Here is a 27,295-nt window from a genome sequence, read left to right as displayed (position 1 = left end):
CCCTCCGCGTGGCTTCATTTCGAAAGAGTTTCATCTTCCGGGACTTCATGTTTCAGGGGAGCGACTTGCCACTCCAGTTGCGGTGGTGGCCGCAGTCCTTTATTGGTCCGTACCTCCTGTGTTTCCAGGTGGTTTACTGGCAGAAAATGCTGGTGACAAATTGTTATTCTGCCTCGGCCGCCCTCTTAAAAAGTGTTTTGTTTTTTGTTTTGTTTTTAAATTGGTGAAGCAGTAGCAGATGTAATGCAAGTCGGCCACTTGGTGGTGCCAAGATATCAGGAGAAGGAAATCAGTGGCGCCTGACAGGGCTAAGAAGTTGCAAAGTGCCGCTCCTCAGCGGGAGCTTCAGGTAGCAGGTAGAATTAACCCTATTAATTACTCAGAAGCTACACAGAGGGAAGGAGACAGGCCCTGGAGGGAAACCTGTCCTGGACTGTGCCGCTCATTTGTCTCCTGGATCCGGGCTTCTCGGAGGCCTTCAACTGCCCGTTGGGTTTCCCTCCATCTCTGCGTTCCTCCTCTCCCCCTGGTTTCCAGGTGCGGATGCGGCAGAGGACGAAGAGGTCGACGTCACTAGCGTAGATCCAATAGCCGCTTTTTGCAGCAGGTAAGCTAACCCTGGCTCTTGGCTTCTTTTGAAAGCAGGAGAGCTGGGATGACTGTTCCTGTTCATCTCCCATAGCCGAGGGAAATCAGCCCTGTCAGGGGAGTGATATGCTCAAACGATTTCAGGGTCAGCTTTGGAAATCAGCTTCTATGATATACAAGTCTGCAAAAATTGGGTTCAGCCCACCAAATTGGCCTTGGTCCACCAGCCTTCACTAAAATGCCATGCCCCCCGTCTCTGAGCCACTCTCATATCCCGCTCCCAATCCCGTTAAGCTTTGAGGACACAAGCTTTGGCCTAAAGAAAGTGCAGCATCCCCTAAGCACCAATTCCCAAGAGAGAAGAGAAAATATTAAAATAATAATGGTTAAGTGTTAAAACACTATATTGAGTAGGTGTAGGAAATCAAGCCGGACCGTACCTGACCCTCACCAGATTCCCTGTCCAGAATGTAGGGAGACTGGGTACTTTACCCTGTGTTTCACATGGATGTCGAAATCAAGGCACAGAGAGGATAAATCAATTAATGGTGTTTATTGAGCATGTACTGATTAACTTGGAACAGAGCTTGGCCCAGAGTAAGCACTTAACAAGTACCACCATTATTATTATTACTACTACTGTGTGCAGAACACTGTACTAAGCACTTGGGAGAGTACAATATTACAGTTGGTAGCCATGTTCCCTGCCCACAAAGCGCTTATAGTCTAGGGGAAGTGACCAGCTTGAGACCATACAGCAGGCCAAGGGCGGAGCTGGGACTAGGACCCAGGTTACCTGACTTTCGGTCCCATGCTCTTGAGAAGCAGCATGGTGTAGTGGATAGAGCACGGGCCCGAGAGTCAGAAGGTCGTGGGTTCTAATCCCGGGCCCACCACTTGTCTGCTGTGTGACCTGGGGCAAGTCACTTCCCTTCTCTGTGCCTCAGTTACCTTATCTGTAAAATGGGGACTAAGACTGTGAGCCCCACGTGGGACAGGGACTGTGTCCAACCCAATTTGCTTGTATCCACCCCAGCGTTTAGTCCAGTGCCTCGCACATAATAAGCACTTAACAAATACCATTATTATTATTATCCTCTTCCCAATGTGGTCTGCTGCTCATTTTCATCTCACTGCCTGATTTCTTTTAAAGCCTGGGGAGATAGGCCAGTGGTTATGTGGGTGACAGGCAGGTTTCACTCCCACAGTGAAGGACGACAAGTCTGTGGTGTGTCTCATTTCACAGTGACGAGGAGCTGGAGGATTCTAAGGCTTTGTTGTACCTACCCATCGCTCCTGAGGTGGAAGACCCGGAGGAAAATCCCTACGGGCCCCCACCCGACGCAGTGCAGACGGCCCTGATGGAAGAGGGCGTCTGCTCGGAGAAGAAGAGGCAGTCTTCAGTGGATGGACCCCAGCCACCAAAGAAGAAACCCAAAACAACCAACATAGAGCTGCAAGGAGTCCCTAACGACGGTGGGTTTCCGTTCCCCTGGCTGATCCCCGAGGGGTGGGTGTTTCCTCATTGTCCTCTGGCTTGGCCTGCCGGTTGCCTTGCCTGTTCTCCGAGTCTCTGACCCGATCACTTCCCCTCCTCGCGAATGGGAGCCCAGAGCTTGCCACACAGGCGGCTACCCCCAACCTGGGCTGGCTAACCATCCATCAGCTATATCTCTAATCTTGTTTCAGAAAATTCCAGCTGGGATGTTTGGGATGTTTGAGCGTGGGTTGCTCCGTTGCCACTTTGTGGCAAGAAGCTAATCTAGTCACGTCGTGAGGCAAATCGCTCACGAGGCTTCTGGCCTAGCAAAAAGAACCTGGGCCCGGGAGTCAGAGGACCTCAGTTATTTGGGCCTGGGAGTCAGAGGACTTAATTTTTTGTTGTTGTTGTTGGTTTTAATGGTATTTGTTAAGTGCTCAATATGTGCCGGGCACTGTACTAAATGCTGGGGTAGGTACAAGCTTGTCAGGTTGGACACAGTCCCTGTCCCACATGGGGCTCTCAGTCTTAATGCCTATTTTACAGGTGAGGTAACTGAAGCACAGAGAAGTGAATTGACTTGCCCACGGTCACACAACAGACAAATGGCAGAACCGGGATCAGATCTTAAGTCCTTCCGACTCCCAGGCCCCTGATCTATCCACGAGGCCACGTAGCTTCTCGGTGCTCATCCTGCTTCCGCCACTTACTCCTGTGGGAACTTCGGCAGGCCAAGGCTTCTCTGTGCCTTGTTTTCCTCTTCTGTCAAATGGGGATTCAGTACCTGTTTTCCTCCCACATTTCCCCTGGACTGGGAGTCCCGTGTCAGACCAGATTAACTTGTATCTACCCCAGCTCTTAGAACAGTGATCGGCACATAGCGCTTAACAAATACCACAGTTATTATTGTGAATTCTTGCACGGCAGGAGGGGACTGAAAACTACTTTCTGACTGGAGGGAGGTGGTCTGAGTATTTCCCCTGAGTCTCTTCCAGTTTGCTGCACTTGAGAGAGCAGCAAGGAATTACTGAGCTTGGGCGTGGAGGAGATGGGAATTAAAAGGCAGAAGTATGGGTTGGGAGGAGGGGCAAACTCCTCCTGGGGATGGAGTCCCCCAGCTGTGCAGCAGCGTTCACTCTGCTGCCCTTGGGCACATGTCTGATTGGCTTCCTTGGTAATTTGGCCCTGGCTCTGACCTGGAAGTCCAGGAGTGACCCACTGAGGACTAAGGTCGGTCCTGAGCAATATTCCTTCAAGCCGTGTGGCATTTCCAATGTATCCTCAAGATCAGTGACCGCCACCTACCCATTTCAGAGGGAACAGTGCTTGGTGACCCACCATCAGTCAATGGGTGGTATTTTATTGTGAAATACAATTGAATAAATGAATTTGAGTGCTTACTGTGTGCAGAGGACTTCACTTGGGAGAATACACTATAACAGAGTTGGTAGACAGTTTTCATCCCAAGCCTGGTGCCAACCTGCAGTGAAGTTGGTTATTACTTAGCAGTCATTCAGTTGTATGCAGTGTGGCTTAGTGGAAAGAGCACGGGCTTGGGAGTCAGAGGTCGTGGGTTCTAATTCCGCCTCCGCCACTTGTCAACTGTATGACTTTGGGCAAATCACTAAACTTCTCTATGCCTCAGCTACCTCATCTGTAAAATGAGGATTAAGACTGTGAGCCCCACGTGGTACAACTCGAGAACCTTGTATCTACCCCAGCGCTTAGAACAGTGCTTGGCACATCGTAAGCGCTGAACAAATACCATCATCATCATTATTATTATTGTAATAATAATGTTGGTATTCAGCACTTACTGTGTACCAAGCACTGTTCTAAGCGCTGGGGTAGATACAGAGTAACCAACTTGTCCCACTTGAGGCTCACAGGCTTAATCCCCATTTTATAGATGAGGCACAGAGAAGTTAAGTGACTTGCCCACAATCACACAGCTGACAAGTGGCAGAGCCAGGATTATTATTATTACTTAATGGTATTTGTTCAGCGCTTATTGTGTGTCAAAAACTGTTGTAGCTCTGGGGTAAATACAAGTGAATTAGTTTGGACATAGTCCCTGTCCCACATGGGGCTCACAGTCTAAGTGGGAGGAAGAACAGGAGAAGTGAGGCACAGTGAAATTGCCTAAGGTCACACAGCAAACAAGTGGCAGATCTGGGATTAGAACTCAGGTCCTCTGACTCCCAGGCCCGTGCCCTAGCCACTGGGCTATGCTGCTTCATTATGGGGTGCTCACTGTGTACAGAGCACCTATATTAAACTTGTAGAACTAGTATGGCATCGTGGATAGAGCATGGGCGTGGGAGTCAGAAGGTCGTGGGCTCTAATCCTGGCTCTGCCACTTGTCTGCTGTGTGACCTTGGGCAAGTCATTTCACTTCTCTGGGCCTCATCTGGAAATGGGGATCAAGACTGGAGCCCATGCGGGACAGTTACTGTGTCCAACGTGATTTGCTTGTATCCACCCCAGTGCTTAGTAAAGTGCCTGGCACATAATAAGCACTTAACAAATACCACAATTATTATTGTTATTATTATAACATTGCAGTAGAGGTGGTAGAAACACTCCTCATCCTCTTCCTCTTACTGCATCAGAACCAAAGAGGATGGATCTCGGTTTTAACGGATGAATATTTTATTCCAAATAAGGAACGGAGCTGTGACAATACGGACGGGTGGGCCTGTGCACGGGACTGGTGGGGGGCGATTCCAGGCAAGGGAGGACTCGGGGGGGCATTTGGCTTGCCGCTCGTTGCGACTCTCCCCGTGCCTGTTTCCCCCACAGAAGTCCATCCACTCCTGGGTGTGAAAGGGGATGGTAAATCCAAGAAGAAGCAAGCCGGCCGGCCTAAAGGATCTAAAGGTAAAGAGAAAGATTCCCCATTTAAACCGAAACTCTACAAAGGGGACAGAGGTTTACCTCTGGAAGGAGCAACGAAGGGTAAAGTGCAGGCGGAGCTCGGACAGCCTCTGACAGGTAAGGACCCAGTGTGAGCGGGAGTTGGCTTGCTTGGTGGCCTTGCTTTGTACAGCCCCTGACTCCGGCTCAGCTTTGTATCCTCCCTCTGCGACCCTCCCCTCCCCTCCCAATGGCTTTGGCTCAGGGAGAGATGAGCTGCTCTCAAGGGCAAAGCAAAGCGGATTGTACTGCATCGATTGGCGCTGTTTGCGCCCAGATCTTTGCCGAGAAGCGAAGTCAGCCAACTTTTCAAGGGGAAAACACAGCCCTTGAAACTGACCACCTCCAAAGTTAGGAACTGATTCATCTTCTTCCCCTAGTAGCTGGGAGCTGATCGTGAGCGGCTAGGAGGTGGGTGGGGGAGGCGGGAGGGAACGTGGGCTCCACCAGGGCCCCGGATGGTGGCAGGAGAAATCTGGGAGGATCCGCCTACAGGGAGGCATTCAAATCTCCTCTACTGTCATTAGCCCCAGGGCGGGGTGGGCCAGTGGAAAGGCCATGGGCCCCAAGAGCCCGAGGACCTGGATTCTAGTCCCGGCTCTGCCACTTGCCTGCTCTGTGACCTTGAGCAAGCCGCTTAGCTTCTCTGGGCCTCAGTGTCATCGTCTATAAAATGGGGATTCAATACCCATACTCCCGTTCCTCTAGACCATGAGCTCCATGTGAGGCAGGGACCGCATCCTTCCTAACTTACATCTCCCGCAGTGCTTAGTACAGTATTTGTCACATGGTAATTGCTTAACAAATACTGTTAAAAAAAAAAATTCAAACCATGGCTCCTTTCCCGAGCCCGTTGGAAACCTGAGGGACTCTGGCCCAGCTCTTGCTTCTGGTTGTGGCCCTGGAATGGCGTGAGACATGGCTTTTTGAGGGTCCCCCCCACCCTGGGATCCTCTGAATTCTTCCTCAGTGGTGTAATCTGGGCCCAAACAGTAGCTTCAGTAATTTCGGGAAGTCGGACTCTGAAGGAGATGCTGCTGCTATCAGTCGGTCATATTTATGGAGTGCTTACTCTGTGCAGAAGCTCTGTACTAATCGGTTGGGAGAGTACGATGAAACAATAAACAGACCCATTCCCTGCACACGGTGAGCTTACAGTCTAGAGGGGGAGATAGACATTAATATAAATAAATTACAGATAAGTACACAAGTGCTGTGGGGCTGGGAGGTGGGGAGATGAATAAAGGAAGTCATTCAGGATGATGCACAAGGGAGTGGGGAAAAGAGGAAAGGAGGGCTTAGGGAAGATCTTATGGAGGAAATGTGCCTTCAGTAAGGCTTTGAAGTAGGGGGAGAGTAATTGTTCGTCATATGAAGAGGGAGAACGTTCCAGGCCAGAGGCAGAACGTGGGTGAGAGGTCGGTGGCGAGATAGATAAGATCGAGGTACAGTGAGAAGGTTAGCATTAGAGAAACGAAGAGCGTGGGCTGGGATTTAATAGGAAAGTAGTGAGGCGAGGTAGGAGGGGGCAAGTTGATGGGGTGCTTTAAAGCCGATGGTGAGGAGTTTCTGTTTGATGCGGAGGTGGATGGGCAGCTACTGGAGGTTCTTGAGGAGGGGGGATCGTGGCCTGAATATTTCTACAGAAAAATGGTCCAGGCAGCAGAGTGAAGTCCGGACTGGAATGCGGAGAGACAGGAGTCTGGTAGGTCACCAAGGAGGCTGTTGTAGTAATCAAGGCAGGATAGGATAAGTGACTGGATTAACGCAGCATTCGGATGGAGAGGCAAGGGCGGATTTTAGCAGTGTTGTGAAGGTGGAACCGACAGGATTTAATGATGGATAGCGACGGTGGCAGCTACGCAGGGATGGCTATACTACCTCGACTGCCATCATCACACTTGACTGCACCTCTGGGAAGTTGCCTACCCAGCTGGATCTCCGGAGGGGAGAGCTCTCCTCATTTTGATCCTGGGATGGAGATTTTGCCATGTCCAGGATGTTCCTGTGCTAGGAGATAATCTCCAGTTCTTCCACAGCTCTTTTGTAGGCTGGCCTTCCCTCTGCACCCCAATGCAGGGATAAAGTGATTTGTGATCTGAAAAGCGTGGTCATTTAACAGGGAAGCTCCGTAGCCTACTGGGGATGCTTTTCACTTGAGCATTTTAAGGGGAGTTTAGGGATGTGTCCAGTTGAAATATCTGCACTCGCTCCTCCCCTATGTGTGATGTAGGTATGGTTGATACAGTTCTGGGTCCTGCTTCTCATCCATTCGAGGCTTTGACAGTGTTTAGTAATCAAGTTAAAATGATCTAAAGATATCCGGGCAACTGAGGCGGATGTTATTTTTCCTTCATTTCTGCCCACTGTACATTTCCCTTCCCTGTGAGGTAGGGACCAGGTTAAACATCAGCTCTCAGTGTAAAAAGAAATTGTGTATTTCAGATGTGTAGAAGCAGCGTGGTATAGTAGATAGAGCACGGGCCTGGGAGTCAGAAGGTCATGGGTTTTAATCCCAGCTCCGCCACTTGTCCACTCTATGACCTTGGGCAAGTCACTTTACTTCTGTGCCTCAGTTCCCTCATCTGTAAAATGGGGATTGAGACTATGAGCCCCATTTGTGACATGGACTGTGTCCAACTCGACTTCTACCCCAGTGCTTAATACAATGCCTGGTACATAGTAAGCACTGAACAAATACCATTTTATATATACATATATACATTTGTATATATGTATGTATATATGCCATTTATATATATATATATACACAATTTATATAGCACTGTGACACATTGGCGTCATGTAAATGAGCAAATTGTCTGATAATTCAGACTCCCAAAATAACCTTTGTCCATAATTGCCTGGGTAATTGAAGCCAAAGGATATTTTAGGAGCCTGAATTGTCTCGTTTGCTCATGAAGACCCAGCTCAGATGTTTGGAAACCTAGCCAGTGATGGTGTGGGGCAAACAAAGCAAGCTGTCCTTACTTGACACACTGGGGAAAAAAATCAACCGGGTCATAGAACAATGGCTGGGAGAACCAATGGGAGAGGTGAGCTGGATTTATGGGGCCGGGATCCATTTTCAAAGCTCTGCTACCCTCTAGCTCTTAGTGGGAATTTGGTCAATCAGTTCCCTGACACAGCCAAATTTTATCTGTCCTTGCGAACAGCGACTGCCATGGATTTTTGGGTTGCTCAGAATCGTATTTGTTTTTCTCTTTCATCATTGCCTTTTCGTTATTCACCTTGCTTGTTCTTCCTGCTCTGCTCTTTTTGGTGGCCTGTTGTGGTGCATTCCATGGGGATAAAATGTATGAAAGCTAACCGTCTTCAGATATAGGTCAGGCAGCCCACTTAAAATGCAGTTCATATTTTAATACAGTCCTCAGAACACGGGTAATGAACGCTGCGGATTTAGCATCCTGACCATTTATCAAAGACTGAAAAGATCTTCCCAGCACAGTTCCCGAGGAAATCGACTTTGTTGGCTAGATCAAGGTGTGGTGGGGGTTTTTGTATTTTGCTGACAGAGGCATTTCTCACCCACTCCTTTCCTTCCACCCTACACATCCAGTAGCATTTTTTTAAATATAAAAGGGATTTGTTCTTGCAAATAAAAGCTCCAAGGGGAGCACCAGCGTTTAGAGGTGACTGACTGGTCAGCAAGACTGGTTTAGTTTGTAGCGCGAGTATTTACTTGCCCGTGTCCAGCAGGTACAGTACTTGTAAAGCTGTTTGGTCTAGTATGCCACTTAAGGGCTTAGGGGTAGCCTATCTGGGGGTCTTACATTTTAAACTCTGTTATAGGTCCAGTAAAGTATAAGGGAATGCCCCATTGTGAAGAGTTATCTTTGGCCTTTACTTTGAGAAGCAGCCTGACCTAGTGGATAGAGCATGGGCCTGAGAGTCAGGAGGACCTGGCTTCTAATCCCGGCTCCGCCACTTGTCTGCTATGTGACCATGGCCAAGTTACTTCATTTCTCTGTGCCTCAGTTCCCACATCTGTAAAATGGGGATGACTGTGAGCCCTATGTGGTCTGTGTCCAATCTGATTACCTCATATTGACCCCAGCACTTAGTAGAGTGCCTTGCACATAGTAAGTGCTGAACAAATACTTTTATTAATATTATTAGTGTCTTGCTACTCTGATAAAGTCCCAAACCATCTCCATTTCCAAGACCTTTTTCGGCTTGATCCTTCTTCCCATTCCAAAGGCGCTCTCTACAAAGAGTTTCCAAACTATTTTCGCTTTTTTTATTGTTCCCCTTTATTAAAACTTGGAGGCATTTGTAATCCACAGGGAGAAAAAGTGCCAAATGCATCAAAAATGGCTCGTATCTTCACCGGGACCACTATACAAGCCTTGGAACACTGTCACAGATATAATTCGTGATCCGAATGATAGTGTGATTCTGTTTAATGGTGCTAGTGAAGGTGCAGCCCGAGGCAGTTCTCATTAATCCAGGGCCTTGACTGTCCAGTGTGTGATTTATTCAGGCTCTTGAGTTTTCTCCACTTCATCTATTGGGCACCTCCACTCCCATCATTGGTGGGGAACGAGTTGAAACTGAAACCAGTCCCTCTCACATTAGCCCATGGTTTGATTAGGGAAGAGGTTGGTACTAAAAGCACACTGAGGTTTGGGGATTATTAATGGATTTTCTTGGTCCAGACACTCCTTATCCCCATTGTCTAGGATAATGGGGACTTGGCTGTAAGTAAATGTCAGGGGAAAAAAAACTGCAATATAAAGGAAGAAAGTCTTATCTCTAAAGTTGGAGATTTGGCCGTCTGTGGCTTGACGGTTCTACAGCCTCTCTATGGGTTTTTTGGTCTCCTTCAGAGGAGTCAGAAAATTACAGTGGAGGGTCGGGCTTAGCCAAGGGGGTACATGACAAGGGTTTGAGGGAGGCCATTCCTCCGATTGAAGAATTTTTTTGCTATCGTCTTTAAGAGCTGCTTTCATTTATACTGTCCCCAGTGGAAGGAGTCCTATAAGGCTGATGCTATGGAAATGTATATCCCGATGAAGTAGAAGCCTCAAAACTTTGTTTGCATCTTAATGTAACAATTCTGTAAAACGGTCGAGTTCCGAATCGCACTGTCACCTTTCTACTATGTTTCCAGCAAATGTGATTATATTCTCTGTGACCAGTATATCAACTCTCCAGCTGAGCAGGTCTGTGCCTGAAGTTTCATTTGTAGTACATTTTCAAGACCTTTTTTTTTATCTCGAATCAAATTTTTCATGCTTTTCCATTTTTTTTTCCTTGCCCCCACAACTTCAGCTGAAGTACTAACTAGACTTTCTCTCCTGTCTGAGGATTGGGGGACGTTAATGACATTCTTCCCTGCCACTTCCGGGGTTCCCTGGGAGCTAACAGTGGCCTAGTGAAAAGAGCATAGACCTGGGAGTTAGGAACCCAGCTGTACCACTGACTTGTTGTGTGACCTTGGGCAAGTCCCTTAACCTTTCTGAACCTCTTTTCCCATCTGTGAAATGGGGATACGATTCCTACATTCCCCCTTCCTCCCCTACCTTCTTAGATTGGGAGTGTTGAGTGGGACGAGGACTGTGTCTGATCTGATGATCTGTATCTACTCCAGTGCTTTGACACTTAGATGTCCTACTTAATTACCCATCCCTCCTTCTGCCCAACTTAGTCTGCCCTTGCTAACTCCCATGGGTTAAGCTGTTGCAGAGCAAGGGGGCAACAGCTCCGTTTGATGGTTTAAATTTTTTTTTGTTGATTCTGTTAGTGATGTTAATAGTAGAAGCTCCGGTGGGGCCCAGTTCCAAGAGTTTCTGTAGGTGGAATTCCAAAAAGTGTAGAGACGCCTCCCTGAAGAGTTGACTGGAGCCAATTCTTCATTATTCAGGAGCTAACTGTGCAGTTTGTAGCTACCCAGAACAAGGCCTCTCCTTCATATTTCCTACTGCCCATTTTTAGATAGTTTTGCCATTCGTTAGTAACTCTGCCACAGAAGATAAAGCTGAAGCAATTTTGCTCCTCGGCACAGAGTTCGATGGATGAAGAAGGTGAAGGTATATTGGCTAAAACGTCTTTTGTGTAATCCCTGTGTGTTTTGTTTTATTTTTTTTTCCACCCTCTCCTGTTCTCCCATAAGCAGGAATTACTTTAGGGTCGGCTGTGTTACGTAGGTCGGGGGAGGGAAGCAAGTTTTCTCTTTGGCCTGTTTGCTTTCACCCGCTTTGCATCTTGCCCACCACTGTGCATTATTCTGTTCCCTGGTCCATCTCTGAGTCCGTCCTATTGAAAACTCTTTCATGTGTCTGATCTTTTTTAGCCGGGGGTGCCATCTCAGAACTATTATGAAGACATTCTACGCTCACCCACTGCTCTCTTCTCAACCCTGCTGCCCACAGCAGACTCCGGACATTGTGCTTTGTCAGGGAATAGACTGACTTTAAAACAAACCAGAAAGACTCCTAGCTCCTTCTCAAATGGTGAGAGGGAGCAGCTCTTTCAAAATGAAGTGTGGAAGCGGAATGTTACCCCATCCCATTCTTTCAGCAAGTACAAGGTGACGTGGACTTTAGGAAAGAAGATTTCAGAGACCTTGGAATCTCCCTTCTGGTTTGCTGACTTGCATAGACTTTTAAATGCTTAATTTTGTCGCTGGAGAAATTGCCATCCTTTTGTTCGCATGATTTTACATGAGATTCCATTCAGAATTTGCCCTCTTATTATCCCTTTTGCGCTCTCAGTGCCTGCTTTTTTTTTTTTCAAGTGAATTGTTGTTGTGTCCTTTTTTCGTGGCAGTCCTCTAGAAGAAAAACTGCTCTCCTTCCCCATCTCCCATTCTCTGCTTCCTCCAGTTTTTCATCCCAACTCGTTTGGTCTTCCAGGTCTCCACCCTTATATGGATAAAGGTAGGAGGCAAGAGTGCTGAAACCTGAACAGCACAGAAGGTTTTTTGTCCTTTTATAAAGGGAAGAGGATAATAAATCTATCCCAGGTAACTTTTTGCCCAAGAGGGTGGGAGAGAGAGTGTTCCTTTTGCTCTCTCTCTCTTTTCCTTCTGGCCTCTCAGCATCAGTTCAGGCTCACCCCTCACGTTTCCTGAGGATAGCTGGCTTCATTTGGGCCCACTTATTGCTGCTCTGAATTCGTGGTTGGAGAAGAAATAAAAAGATCTGTGTCTCCAGACATTCTTTTCCCTCCTTTTAAAACAGAAAATAAACAAAAAGCTATGCAGAGTCAAGGACAGAGCTTTGAAAAATCAAAGCCCCCCAAAGCTCGAATCCAAGATCAAGGTGAAACCTTATGTGTTTTTAAATGTCACCCTCTTGGAGCTGTATTCCTCCCATTGAGCCACATTCTTTCTAAGAACGCTGTTTCGGCTCTTAAAACTTTCCCTGCAGCTCAGGAAGAAGCAGTGAATGAAATGAATGAATAAATATGGCACCAGACAGAGAAAAGGCATCAAGGAGCCCTCTGAAAAAGCAGGGCAGGGTAGTAGGGCTCAGGCCATTTTATATCGCCTCCTTTCCCACAAGTTTCCAGTTGCTTCAACGGGCAGGTTTTTGGGCCAGATTTTCCCCGAGAACATGACAAGCAAAAGCTTTAGAAGTACAAGTTCTGGAGCAAGAGAGCCAGCGAGGAGGTGAACAATGGTTTCTGTTACCAGATTGGCGAGCAACAACTGGAAAGCCAAGATGCTAGGAAGACACCCCCTGACTCCCCTTGGCACTTAAACAGCCCCAGTCGGTCCCCCTCGGCCCCCTGAGGCTGGCTTGGAACAGTCCCAGCCCCGAGTATCACCTTCTGTTTCCTGATAGAGCTTAATCTGTCACACCCCTAACAGGACCCTGTGGGTTAGTGGAGGGAGCTGGGCCATGTTCTCGTGGTACCAAGTCTCTGAGCTTCAAAAATGAGAGAAGCCAGGATTTGGAACAATGGACAGATCTGGGCCTGGCCTTGGTTTAGTCAGCCCCTCCCAGTTCCTCCGTGAGCTCCTTTGCTTTTCCTTCACCTGATGATCTACACCGGGCTTTGGCCACTTTTCCTCCCAAACCCTGCAGGCCCTGAGAGCCTCAACCTGGAACCGTTTAATCGACAAGTTGTTCAGGCGACGGCTTTCTGGTTTTGGTTTTTAAATCGTCCCCAGCTCCCAAAGACCGCTGTTTTCTGTCCAAGCCGTCGACATCTGTACAGTGTATGTGTATATTTTCTCCTAGTTTTGGTTTTTTTCCATGACTTTTGTTGGTTTTAAAAACGCCTGTAGTTTTCGAACCACATGAAGATGGTCTGTTGGGTAGTTCTTGCTGGGGAGCCGTAAAAGTGTAAACATCTCTGCTTTGTAAATAAAAATGGGTGTTTACTTAATGGATTTGCTAGAAGCAAGTCACCTTTGCAACCATCAGTCATGTTCTTTTGCAGTGTGAAAAGCACGTGGCCTTACTGGACAGAGACCCTGAGAATTGGGATCAGTCCATCGATTGATCTCTTTCTGCGTGGAATCCTACACCTGAAGGATCATCTACTTCAGCTCTTCCTGCCTGCAGGCTGGAACATACTGAAAACAGCCCACATCAGTGGATGGGTATTTTTACCCCTTAGACTGTGAGCCCCTTGGAGGTCAGGGACTATGTCCTATCTGATTGTCTTGTATCTACCCAAGCGCTTCAAACAGTGTACAGCACATGGCTCCTTGTGGACAGGGGATCGTGTCTTACCGACTCTTATTGTGTTGTCTTCTCCCGAAGCGTTTAGTACAGTGCTCTGAATACAGTGAGTGCTCAATAAATACCATTGATTGATTAAACTTTTAACAATTACCCTTATTATTATAATTACTATTATTAATAAGCCGGAAATTGACGAAGGTCCCCACGAAGCGGAGAACCTTTCATGATCTCTGAAGACTTCACCCTAATCTGGAAGTGTTGGTATTTCACTGTACCCAGTTTGGGGCCTTTCCTGCTCTGAGACCATTTCAGTGACCTCACAGCTGTTTCATGGCAACGGGCTCGTAAGCATTCCTTGGGGCATCTACCGCTCAGAGGGGTAACAGGCAAAATGCCTTCAACGTTCTTGGGAAGCAAAATCATCTAGACAGGAAAGGGGAAGCATATTAGAGATTTGCCGAGAAAGATCTCTGCGTCTTAAATGGCTTTTCGGCTTCTATGTCCACTCATTTTTCGACGACCCATTTACATCCGTCACCATTTTCGTAGAAACTCTAAGAACGGTGTAATTTACAATATGATGCAAGTCAGAACTTTTAGCAGACTTAGTGTCTTATTTCTTTCTCTTTTCATTGGTGGCTTAATTGGAGACTTGGCAATCTCACTGCAGACCCGATTAGACCGTTCTGTCGGGGGTGGGAGACCCCTGGCTTTTTTTACCCAAAGGCATTTCAAAATTCATTTCAGCTCCTGAAGCCTCTTCTTCCTTTATGTTTGCCACCTTCCGAAGAGGCCAAACGAAATCAGTGTGTGACAGGGCGTACTGATGAACGTCAGGGTGATTGTCGGAGAAAACGCCCTACCCGTCACGAACGACAGATGAGCAGAGGAGCCCGAGAACCCACGCGGAGGAATCAATTGTAGTGCTAGCACCTAGAGAACGTTTTGGGGAAGCCATCTGCCTGCCGTGGTCCCCTCTGGAGCACGGAATGCACCGGAAGAGGAGGAGGAGGAGGAGGAGGCAGGGAATGGGGCAGCAGGATACCAAGCCTCCTGTGTGGTCTCCACCCCACTTGAGCCAGCTACAGGCAGAAGCGGAACTAGAACTCAGGGTCTGGTTGGTTGTTGGCTGGAGCAGTGTTCTTTCCACTGGACCAACAGCAGGGCTAAAGATGGCCGGAAGGAATTGCCGTTAGAAAGCAGCCAAGGTGCCTGCTCTAGCTCGTGGGCTATTTTGTAAATTAAGGCTGGACTCTGGTTTAGCAGATGCCATTGATCCATTGACAATGCTCCCAACAGGCCCTCCGACGCTGGAGGTTCTCTCCTGAGGAAGGAATGAGGTGGGGAGAGCGAAGGGGACCCTTTTCGGGAGGCCGACGATGCTTTGACGCAAACGGTAGGGGAGATGACTCGCTGCGGGAGGACCGTCGGAGGCGCCTGGTGGGATCGGAAGGTCTCGGACCCTGGCTTTATCCTAGGGATTCTGGCTTTCGCCTTCTACGTTCCCTCCGTGGGGTCTTCGTCCGTAACGGTGACCATCCCCCAAGAGCTGTGGTCCGCTTCCGGGAAGGTGGTGGTCAACGCCACCACCTGCACCGTCACCTGTGGGCTGGGCTACAAGGAGGAGGCCATCTGTGAGGTGGGCCCGGATGACGTGAAGAGGAATTGTGTGATCCAGCGCTCCGAGTGCCTGACCAACTGGATCTGCGGGATGGTCCACTTCACCATCCCCGTGGGGAAGGCATTTGAGCTGAGCTGCCTGAGCTCAGAGATCGTGGCGGTGGGGAGGGAGGCTTTCCGCTTCACCTGGAGGCTCGCCCGCGGGATCATCTCCACGGACGACGCTCTCTTCAAGCCCTACCGGAGCAACGCCCATTTCATCAAGCTGCCGGCGGCCAGGGAGTCCGACTCGGGGACTTACAGGTGCGACGTGCAGCTGATCAGGAACATGAAGCCCGTCAAGAGGGTCTACTTTGGACTGAGGGTCATCTCCCACCTCCTGGTGAACCTGAACTTTGACGAGTCCCTGACAGAGTCGCAGAAGTTAGTAGACAGAGGTCAGGAGGCGGTGATTCTCAGCAACAGTACCGGCGATGTGACACGGCCCCCGCCCCCCCCGCCGCTCCGCCTCCCGCCGTGGAAACGGAAAGCCGGCGTGGCCGTCGGGGCGGGAGTCGTCTGTGGGGCGGTCGGGGGGGTCTTGGTGAGCTTATTCCTCCGCTACTTGCTCAAGGTTTTCAAGAACAAATAGGTTTGGGTGAAATGGGGTCGGGCAAATCTCCCAGGAGCCTCTCCCCCTCGAGGATGGTCGAGGAGCAGAGCTGACTTGCATCCCTGTGTTTTGGCCACGGGAGGATGGGAAGGGCGGGGTGCAGAGCATCCTCAGCTTGGGCCCGGGCTTCCCCCGGCCCAGGAGGAGGAAAGGCACGTAGGGGCTGTGGGAGGTGAGAGATTGTAGACCTGCTTAAGTGTCCAGAGGCTGGCTGGGGGCGAAGGGCAAAGGTGGCAGGGATTGACTGAGGGACAGAGATTCAGTCTCAGCTTTTCCCGCTTGGGCTTTCTGAAGTTTTAGAATCCTTGAGGAAGGCTGGCTCATTCTGCTCAGAGGAGTGCATTTTTTTCTCTCTTTTTTTTTCTCTGTTAAAAATTCACCCTTGGCTGTCCTCTCCACTCCCCAGATATTTACATTTTTATCAGGATGTTAGAATAGAATGGTAGAGTTAGGGATACTGTAGCTTTTCTACCTAGAAAATGTATGGTTAACAGTCTTCTTCATGTTCTTCCCAAAGAATAAAATGGTATAGGCTCTCTGAGTTTGGTGTTTACTGTTTGACAGGTAAGTAAACTCTTGTTGGTGCCGGTCAGTGAAACCTTTCCTGCGGAAGGAGTGGGTGGTAACTAGGCCCCATTGATGTATTCCTGGACTAGAATTGCATAGGGGATTATTAGAGAAGAAATTAAGGTTGCAGAAGGAGGAGGCAGGGCTTTTATAATAGGATGGCTATGAGATGATAATCATCACATACCCTCCAAACGTCCTGGTTCTATTGCCTCAGCCTCCTCACCTGTCTCCCAGTCTCCACCTTCCCCCCCACCCCCATCCTGAAGCACCACACAGCCCACATTTTTCCTCAAAATCCTCCACTTTCTTCTTTTGTCACTGCATCAATCAATCAATGGTATTTATTGAGAGCTCATTGTATGCAGAGCTCTGTACTAAGTGCTTGAGAGAGTACAATGTAACAGAGATGGTAGATATATTCCCTGCTCACCAGGAGCTTACAGTTTAAAGGGGGAGACAAAGTCAATTATGGATGTGTACATAAGTGCTACGGAGGTAAATATCAAGAGCTTAAAAGGTACAGATCCAAGTGCATAGGTAATATAAAAGGGAGAGGGAATAGGGGAAAAGAGGACTTGGAAGTCTTTTAGGAGATGTGATTTTTAATTAGACTTCGAAGGTGGGGTGAGTATGGAGGGGGAAGGAGTTCCAGACTAGAGGAAGGAGGTGGGCAAAGGGTCAGGGTTGAGATAGTGGAGAATGAGGTACGGTGAGTAGGTTTGCATTAGGGGAGTGAAGTGTGCAGGCTGGATTATAGTAGGATTCAGAGAGGTAAGGTAGGAGGAGGCCAGCTGATCGCTTTAAAACTGATGGTAACGAGACTGATGGTTATGAGGAATGGGGAGATGTGGATCGAACGTTTTTTTAGAAAAATGATCCAGGCAGCAGAATGTAGTATGGAGTGGAGAAGGGATATAGTGCTTGGATCAGTGAAGTAGCAATTTAGAGAGGAAAGAACAGATTTTGATGTTTTGAAGGTAGAACTGACAGGATTTGAAAGCAGTGGAGAAGAAGCCATTGGACAGTGAATGGTTGAAGATGGTGATAAAGGATGGAGCAAGTGCTTGATAAGGTACGAAGGGATGGTGTCAGGTGCAGTTGGAGGGGGTAAATTTTGAGAGTCAGGAAGAGTTCTTTTGATATACTGTTGGGAAAGATGGAAGAGAAGGACTGGAGAAAAGTGGGGAGATTTTTAGGAAGATCACGCCTGAGGGTTTCAATTTAATCAAAGTATGTGGCTGGGTCATTAGAGGCAAGAGATGGGGGTGGGAAGGGCTGGGGGTTGGTGGAGGGAGTTAAACCTCTGAAACAGCTGGCTTAGGCAATAGGGGTGGGAGTCAATAAGAATGGAGAAGTATTGTTGCCAGACGGCAGAGAGCAAAATTACAGCAGGTGAGGTTGAACTTTCTGATGGACGAAGTCAGCCTGATGTCTGGATTTCCAACAGTAGGATTCTGCAGCTCTATCACAGGAGTGGAGGGAGCGTACTGTGGAGGTGAGGGTTGTGGGTTAGTAGTACAAGAGGGGTGGAGGGACAGGGGAGCAGCAAACAAAAACTGTCATGTTTTAGGTTCTCCACCACCTGACGCCACCTCACCTATCCTCTGTCTTCGCCCACGACTCTATCAGCTCTCTTTTTTCCTCCCAAGCCAAGCTTCTGACTGTTCCTCACTCTTCACTCCCACCTCCTCCACATCGTTCACGCTGTTCTCCCCACATCAAATGGGTCATGGTTCTCACCACTATTCAAATCCCTCCTCCTCCAACAAGCTTTCACCAATTAATTTCCCGACACGGAGACCTAGCCCTTCAACCAGAGCTAGTATTTTTTTAATTTACTTATACCCTTCTAACACTCGTGTATGCAAGTCTGCTCTATTTTCATGCATCTCTCCCTCATTCATGTGTAAGCTCCTGTGGGCAGGGAACATATTGGGTTATGCTGTACTTCCCAAGTGCCTCATTCAGCACACCACATGAAGTGGGCACTTAATAAAGTGGGCTCCTCCTCCTCCTCCTCCTGTTCCATTGTCAGAGATGGAATACTGATCCGACCCAGCAATGACCTTGCTTATGCTCCCTTTCAAGTTTTCCCATCATCATTTTGATTTTGGCTTTCCCAAGCTACTGTGAGGCAGAAAGCTGGCAACCTGTCCTTACGTGGTCTTTGCCAGAATGTCCCTTGAAAGGGAGTATTGCTGCCCTGTGCTAACATTTATTTTTGCCCAAGGGGAAACGGTCTTGCATCAAGTCCCAAACCAGTCACAGATTTTCTGCTACTTCTCCAATGCAGGGGGTCTCTATTTCCACCCCCTAGTTCCGAAACTCCTGGCAAAGTTCAACTCTTTGGCCTGCTTTAGCCGCCCCCAGGACTTCTGAGGAAGAGAAGTGGCCCACCACATTCTATTTGAAACAGACCTAAGGGACCCCGCCCCCACCCCATTCCGAGGCCCAAAGTACATTATCCCGATTGGATTGTGGGGCTTTCAGGAGGAGGCCCCCAGATGGCCAAAGACCCTGCTAATTCCACTGAGTGAATTCCAGCATTTGCTCCAAATATATTTAACCAATTAAATGAGAGCCTGGAGAAGGGAAGATTTGCAAAACCCAACATTGTAGAGGAACCTGGGAGGCAGCTTGATTTTAAAAATAAATGAATAAATAAAAATGGCAAATGATCATAATTACCTCTCCATTGTGGCTAGGTAGAGAGCTCTGAGTTTTTTCATCTCTACTGTCTTCTTTATTTCCAACCCCCCTGTCGGAGGCAGATAGAGACCCTAATGCCCGGAGTGCGCCAAGAATTTGCCAAATATCATCACCGTGTCATAGCCAGAGAGGAACTAACCTAGGCTGACTGATTCCAGCCCTTAGACTTTGCTGCTGAGGGATCTTGGTTTTTAAGGAGCACTTCGCACGGCCTCTGTCTTGCTCCCACCTCTGCGTTGCTCACAATCTACTCTGGAGACTTGGGGGTGGGGGCTGCCTCTGCCTGGATTTAGGTTGAAGGACCCAGGATGTCTGGCACCACTAGCTGGCCCTAAGTCACTACTCAGCCTGGAATGCATAGGAGGCTTGCATTACAGAACAAAAGCCAAACAGAAATATAGGCAAGGGGAAGACTGAAAGAGGACTTGCAGGAGCAGCATGGCTTAGTGGAAAGAGCACGGGCTTGGGAGTCAGAGGTCGTGAGTTCTAATCCCGGCTCCGCTGCTTGTCAGCCGTGTGACCGTAGGCAATTCACTAAACTTCTCTGTGCCTCAGTAATCTGTAAAATGAGGATTGAGACTGAGAGCCCTGTGTGGAACGGAGACTGTGGCCAACCTGATTTGCCTATATCCACTTCAGCGCTTAGTACAGTTCTTGGCAACAAATACCATAATTGTTATTATTACACATTAAGCACTGACAAATACCATAATATCTGGATTATCACAGGGCTTAGTGTACTACTTGACACATTATAAGTACTTAAAAAATAGTTGTTATTATTACTAATAATACCTGACCTTGCTCTCATCTTTCTTGCCATCAATCACTTGATGATGATGTTGGTATTTGTTAAGCGCTTACTATGTGCCGAGCACTGTTCTAAGCGCTGGGGTAGACATAGGGGAATCAGGTTGTCCCAAGTGGGGCTCACAGTCTTAATCCCCATTTTACAGATGAGGGAACTGAGGCACAGAGAAGTTAAGTGACTTGCCCACAGTCACACAGCCGACAAGTGGCAGAGCTGGGATTCGAACTCATGAGCCCTGACTCCAAAGCCCGTGCTCTTTCCACTGAGCCACGCTGCACTTGCTCCCTCCCGCCCACTTCATAACTGTCAGTACATTTGCAAAGCTCTACTCATCTTCTCCAGGAAGCCTTCCCTGATTAATCTCTCACCTCGATTAATCTCTCATCTTGCCGTATTTCCCTCTATATGGGATTACCTATGCACTTGGGTTCCACATACTCCAAGCATTTGGGTACTCACCCCTCCATTCTCTCAGGACTCATGAGCCAATCATTATACTCGGATGCTTCCCCTGTCTGTGCTTTGTTTTAATATCTGTGTCCCCTGCTGCTTGGAAAACACTTTGAGGCAGGGATCTTTTTTTTAATGGTACTTATAAAGCCCTTACTTTATGCCAGGCACCCTAGTAAGCGCTTGGGTAGATACAAGCTATTCAGGTTGGACACAGTCACTGTTTCCCATGGGGCTCCCAGTCTTAATCCCCATTAGACAGATGAGGTAACTGAGGCCCAGAGAAGTGAAGTGACTTGCTTAAGGTCACATAGCAGGTCATACAAGTGGAGCTGAAATTAGAACATGGGGCCTTCTGACTCCCAGGCCCTTTCTCTATCCACTACGCAACACTGCCTATCGACTCTACTGTATTTTACTCCACCAAGCGCTTAGTATGGTGTCTGTACACAGTAAGTGCTTAAACCATTGTTTGATACTTAGACTGTGTGCCTCACGTGGGACAGGGACTGTGTTCCACCTGATTATCTTGTATTTACTCCAACACTTAGAACAGTGCTTGGCACATAGTGGGCTCTAAACAAATACCATAATAATTGTTACTAATAAATACCACTGATTGGAGGTAGTGAGAGGTGTTAGGTATATGCAAGACTCTGGAGGCAATCCTGCTGCTCTACTCTGCACTGAACAATTTTGTCGCCAATTTTGGTCACCCCTGTATATAAGATGTGGGCCGAGTTCAACCACGAACAACAGAAAAGGATGCAAAATCAACTCTAGGAGGAAAGATAAAAGGGCTTGGTGTTTCTTAGGCAAAAGAAGTGAAGGCTGCAGGGTTACTAGAGAAGTATCTTCCTGTCTCTCCCCACTTCAGTCTATACTTCACTCTGCTGCCCAGATTATCTTTCTACAGAAATGCTCTGGGCATGTCACCCCCCTCCTCCAAAATCTCCAGTGGTTGCCTTTTAACCTCTGTATGAAGCAAAAACTCTTCACTATTGGCTTCAAAGATGTCCATCCCCTTGCCCCCTCCTACCTCTCCTCCCTTCTCTCCTTCTACAGCCCAGCCCACACACTCCACTCCTCTGCTGCAAACATAATAATAATAATGTTGGTATTCGTTAAGCGCTTACTATGTGCAGAGCACTGTTCTAAGCGCTGGGGGAGATGCAAGGTGATCAGGTTGTCCCACATGGGGCTCACAGTCTTCATCCCCATTTTACAGATGAGGTCACTGAGGCCCAGAGAAGTAAAGCGACTTGCCCAAGGTCACACAGCAGACAAGTGGCAGAGCCGGGATTCGAACCCACGACCTCTGACTCCCAAGTCCGGGCTCCTTCCTCTGAACCACGCTGCTTCCACATCCTCACTGTGTCTCATTCTCCCCTGTCCCACCGTCGACCTGTGGCCCATGTCCTACCTCTGGCCTGGAATGCCCTTCCTCCTCACATCTGCCAAACTAGTTCTCTTCCCCCTTCAATTCAAAGCCCTACTGAGAGCTCACCTCCTCCAGGAGGCCTTCCCAGACGGAGCCCCCCTTTTCCTCTGCTCCTCCACCCCTCCCCATCGTCCCTATTCCCTCCCTCTGCTCTACCCCCTTCCCCACCCCACAGCACTTGTGTATATTTGTACATATTTACTATTCTATTTATTTTATTACTGATGTGTATACATCTATAATTCTTTATTTTGATGCAATTGATGCCTGTCTACTTGTTTCGTTTTGTTGTCTGTCTCCCCTTCTAGACTGTGAGCCCATTATTGGTTAGGTATTGTCTCTATCAGTTGCCAAATTGTACTTTCCAAGTGCTTAGTACAGTGCTTTGCACACAGTAAGTGCTCAATAAATATGAAGGAATGAATGAATCTATGAAGGGTTTCTCTAGGGCTGTACCTAACTAATATTTTCTATGGCCACGGAGGGCCAGACAAGAGGAAATGGGCTTCTGTTACCAAAGGAAAGATTTCAGTTAGACATTAGGAAGAACTTCCTGACTTCCAGGGTTATTAAACACTAAACTATTTGTGGACGGGGAATGTGTCTTCCATCTCTGTTGGATTGTACGCTCCCAAGTGCTTACTACAGTGCTCCGCACACCGCAAGTATGCAATAAATACTATTGATTGCTTCAATAGCCAAGTAGGAGTAGTAATAATATTAAGCATTTGCTGAGTACAGAGGACTGTATTAAGAGTTGAGAGAACATGCCAGAGGGAATAGGGTTTTAATTCCTCTAAGTCTTTTAAGAAAAGCAGCAGCATGGAGAAGCAATGCGAATAGTAGATAGAGCACAGGCATGGGAACTGGAACCTCAGGAAATTCAGTTAACTTCTCTGTGCTTCATTTACCTCAACTGTAAAAATGAGAATTAAGACTGAGTCCCTTGTGGGACATGGACTATGTTCAACCTGATTAGCTGTATCTACCCCAGCACCTAGTATGGTGCCGGGCACATAGTAAGCTCTTAACAAATACCATTTAAAAAAATAATAATAATGGGCCCTCAACCTCGATGGTTTAGTCGCCCACCTGTCTGGAGGGAGAGAGTTGGACCAGAGGAGCTCTTGTCTCTGCTAGCTCTTATTTTGTGGAATAAGAAAATACACCATTAGGGCCTGGAGAGTATGCTGAATTGTGTTCTGATCCATGTTAAGTCCTTAAGAGTACAACCCCCAAAATATGGGATTTTCAAATGACAAATTGATGACTCATAGTCTTGGGGTCAACCCTGATTCTTAAGTATTTCTGCTGAACTCAACATTTAACCAGTGTGTCTCCATTTGTGCTTTTTGTGTGTTTATCACACTTAAGGGTATCACCTGGCTCTTACCCATGTTGAATTTCATCGTGCTTTGAAGGATCATTTTTCAAATTCAACCAGATAGCTCTAAATCTTATCCCTCTTCCAGTGTTGGCCACCTGGTCCAGTTTAGTGTCATCTGGCAACCTGCTTGAATACATTCTGAATTCCTTTGTCCAGCTCATCAGTGCTGAGCCTTTGATAGCACCCTTGTGAACTCCCCAAGGGCCAGGGACCGTCTTTAATTTCCTCCTGTGTGTTCTCTCCCACAGCTTAGTTACAGTGCTCAGCACATAGTAAGCACTTAATCAGTCACATGTATTGAGTGCTAAGTGTGTGCTAAGCACTGTCCTAAGTGTTTGGAAGAGTACAATATAATATTAATTACTGAATACCTAATTTAATAATAAAGATTACCATTTCTACTCCAGCTAGTCTAAAGTTGGCACCCAGAGATGGGCCAGAGATTCACTGTCAAATGACCGCAGTGATTTTATCAGAGAGCATGAGCCCCTTCACACCACCTGCTGCTTCAGGAGACCACTTCCTGTCCCCTCCCAATATACTGTGAGAAAAAGACTGGAGAAGCAACACACCAGCCATTTGACAAAGGCACCGAATCCAAACACCCCTTAGTGAGCCCAACCCTCGTGAGCTACAGAATCATCTGTAGGAGCTGCTGCCTGGCTGAGCTTTATTGGACTCGCCTGAGTGAGACAAACAACATCTGCCTGAGCACCCAGGGATGAAGGGCAGTCCTTTGAATCTCTGGTATTTTTCCTTTCTCCCAAGAGAGAGGAAGCAGTGTGGAGAGGCTGCACGGGATATTTAAGGAAGTTGTTCTGAGACACATTCAGGAAGACAGAACACGCGGTGGCCCGGAACTGCCGAAACCGGATGAAGAGTTTTATTTAAGAACTGCGCGCGACCGGAGCCGATAAATAACCTTAATTACAGTAAATACAAGAGAAGAGTATAATAATCTAGTTGGTGGGGGTTTCCACACACACAAAAAAGAGTGTACAGCCAAATGGTCCGGAAGGAGAAAGCTGCCCCAACTTTCCGCCGGAGACGTTTCCTCAGAGACCTTCCCAAGCGAGAGGCTCACCTCATGGAGGATTGTGGGGCAAGCCAGACCACTGAGGGGCAAGAGGGTATCTGGAAGTGTACACCCCCCTGGACCTACCCAAAAGCTCCAGGCAAGAGTTGTGGGCCCTTTTGGCTTTTCTAACACCTTGTAACCAACACGGAAACCAGGGGGACATATCGGCTTTGGGGAAGGAAGTTTGAAGAGCACAACCTCCTTTAATTAATTCATCAGTTACGGTATTGGTTAAGCACTTGCTGTGTGTCAAGCACTGTTCCAACCACTGGGGTGGATGCAAGTTAATCAGGTTGAATAGGGTCCCTGTCCCACATGGGGCTCACAGTCCAAGTAGGAGGGGGACAGGTATTGAATCCCCATTTTACAGTTGAGGAAACTGAGGCACAGAGAAGAGAAATGACTTGCCCAAGGCCACACAGCAGGCAAGTGGCAGATCCAGGATTAGAACCCACGTCCTCTGACTCCCCGGCCCGGGCTTTTTCCACTAGGCCATGCTGCTTTCCAGTAAAACTCCCTTTACTAGCCAAACACATGAGACTTCTCATATCTAACACACACCCCATTTTTCAAACCACTTTGGGAGGAGCATTCACTCTTCAAGGGCCTGTTAAAAATGGCTGCTGGTGGGCTTGAAAAAGTAATTACCGTTCCCCAGTCCTCTTTCCCAGGCAGGATCCGTCCCCAAGTCTGTTCCGTGGGGTGGACGACCGCACTGTCTTCCCAGCCACCCATGCCCGAGAAGAGTAGCCGACTGATGAGGAGGAAGAGAAGAGAGGAAGGTGAGGCTGGAAAATCAGGGAAAAGACAACTCCACCCTCCTAACCATTAGAATCCTTTGACTGGAAAGCCCTGTGGAAGTCAACTTTTTCACCCCTCTGCCTCCAGGCTGAAATATACTGAATTTGGCTCAGACCCATCGCCTTCTCCCTTAAGAATTTTCAGCAAAGGAAGTTTTGCAGCTGCCTGTGGCAGTACGCTACTGTGTGAAGGGAACTTCCCCTGGAGCCAAAGTCAAGAACAACCAGTTCCTGGTGCTTAGAGGGTCTTTGTCAATCCCTGCCCCTTACTTTCTGGAATTAGCCTTCGGCTCCAAAACCCTGTGGAGCCAGAACCTCAGGGCCAGGAGGGGTGTTCCAGACTATATCATGTCCACCCCGCTGCTTCTGGACAGGGCTGACCTAACTCATTCAGACAGATTGAAGTTTGCCTCCTTTCTTTCCACCTCCTGGGAAGGAGGTCTCATTGGTTCCTTTGGTCATTTCTTCATGTCGCCAACAGCCAGGAAATTCTCTGGCTACTTTCAAAACCCTCCTGCTGTTCCTCCTGCTAAGAGGGTCTGTCCACCTAGAGCTGACCCCTGAATCCTTTAAGGACAGGAGGGTGACACGGGGAATGGGCTGGAGGTTAGTGACTAGACCCCCATCCCCTCAAGAGTCGGCAATCTCCCCTTCCCCCTTCCCCACCAAGAATTGACCACCTTGGTCCTGACATGGATTTCTCTTCTCCTCAGCCTACCTGTAGGGGAAAGCAGGCCCCAACCCCTACTTGGGGGGTGAGGCTAAGCAGCTGGAAGGGAACCAACAAGGGAAACACAGGAGGGACTAGGAAAGAGACCGCTAGTCAAGGCCAAAGCACGTGCCAAGGTGAAGTGATTTCCACAGTGCCATCCCACCCCCCTGCCCCGCCCACCCAAGACAGCTTACGGAGGGAAGAACCGCAAGGGCTCTTTTCACTCTCCGTGCTATCCCCGTGAGGCACTTAAAGGCAAACTCGGAAAGGTCCACCAGGGTTCTTTCGTTAGAGGGGATCAGTCGATTCCATTGATCGATTTTTGCTCTGCTTTTTCCTAGGGAACAAACACCAGGGAAGCTTCCTACTGGAAGCAGGGAGAGGCTGGTAAAACCAGAATGAAAACTGGCCAAGGTAAGGGAAAACCTCTCAAATTCTGGCTCCTTCCTCCCCTGTGAGAGTCTCGGTTGGCATGCTGATCCCGACCAACTGATGGTCCTTTGTTGCTGCCAGAGTCCTAGGAGCCTTTGGCTGAGAGGGCCCTCCCAGGGCCTCTTGCTCCAAGTCGCTGGATGGTACTGACCCTGGCAGCCCGGGGCAGATGGAGGAGGTATGCCGTTTCTCATCTTTTGGCTCTCCCTGGGTCATCCATCCTAAGGTCTATCAACCTCAACCTAAACCATTCATTAGTTTTCCCTGCTGCAGTTTAAGTTTTCATTAGGTTCTTTCTCTTCTCTCTTGGGGAAGATTACCCACAGGGCCTGCTGGCCTCATTTAAAATTCTTCCCTGAGGTCGCCTTAAAGTCCTTACTAGCACGTTGGCATCCCATGCCAACACCGTACAGGGCACGGACTTCTGGGACTAGGGTTTATCGGCTTAGCTGCTTAAGAGCAGAAGAACTCAAGGCCAGAGATACTGAATTATCCATAGAAAGCTGGCATCCTACCTTCCTGCCTCAGGCTTGACTCACTCTCCCTTCCTCCCTCTTTCCCTCCCTCCAGCTGACCTCATTAGCTGGAGTTTGGTCAGCTTGTCCTTTCCACTTAGAGGAGATCCAAAGACCACCTGTCCTCTGGCCAGCCTCTGCCCAAGAGACTCCAAACTCGCCTCCCCACAACAGCGGTTCCTCTGCAGGGCTCTGGGCCAGACGGCCAGGAGGCCGCAGGGAGCGAGGCCTTAGCAGAGCCTCGCTGAACGAAGGGGAAACAGGCAAAGAGAAGGGTAATGGCTTTCTTAGGGTTCCACAGTAAGGACTCAGCCCCTCTGGAAGGTAAGTGCTATGTGCTGAGTCCATGGGGTGGGATTCGAGGGGCCGGGGAGGGGAGGTCTCTCCTTTCCAACTGCCCCTGCCCTCTCATTTCTAGCCAGGCAGGCGAGAGTCCACCGATGGGTCCTGGGATCAGGTGTGTTGGGCCTTGGC

General features: G+C 48.4%; 2 protein-coding genes across 3 annotated transcripts in view; both read left to right on the top strand.

Annotated features, from left to right (window-relative positions):
- RBBP5 (RB binding protein 5, histone lysine methyltransferase complex subunit) overlaps positions 1-13,781 on the top strand; it is a 29,247-nt gene extending 15,466 nt beyond the window's left edge. The window contains exons 11-14 of one of the 2 annotated variants that reach the window (XM_029068825.2): positions 538-607; positions 1,835-2,064; positions 4,871-4,948; positions 11,301-13,781. In XM_029068825.2, the coding sequence (XP_028924658.1) occupies positions 538-607; positions 1,835-2,064; positions 4,871-4,948; positions 11,301-11,329 (407 nt within the window). In that variant the 3' untranslated portion in view covers positions 11,330-13,781. Of the gene's footprint in view, positions 1-537; positions 608-1,834; positions 2,065-4,870; positions 5,063-11,300 lie in introns of both variants that reach the window. The other variant, XM_029068824.2, reaches the window with a different exon arrangement.
- A 75-nt stretch (positions 13,782-13,856) lies between these two features.
- Positions 13,857-16,457, top strand: TMEM81 (transmembrane protein 81). Its single transcript, XM_001507491.4, has one exon. The coding sequence runs from the start codon at positions 15,050-15,052 to the stop codon at positions 15,893-15,895; it is 846 nt and encodes a 281-aa protein (XP_001507541.1). The 5' UTR covers positions 13,857-15,049; the 3' UTR covers positions 15,896-16,457.
- Positions 16,458-27,295: the final 10,838 nt, after the last annotated feature.

The sequence above is a fragment of the Ornithorhynchus anatinus genome, chromosome 7 (assembly GCF_004115215.2).
Source record: "Ornithorhynchus anatinus isolate Pmale09 chromosome 7, mOrnAna1.pri.v4, whole genome shotgun sequence".
NCBI classification, from domain to species: Eukaryota; Metazoa; Chordata; class Mammalia; order Monotremata; family Ornithorhynchidae; genus Ornithorhynchus; species Ornithorhynchus anatinus.
This window is presented reverse-complemented; position numbering and strand designations above follow the sequence as displayed.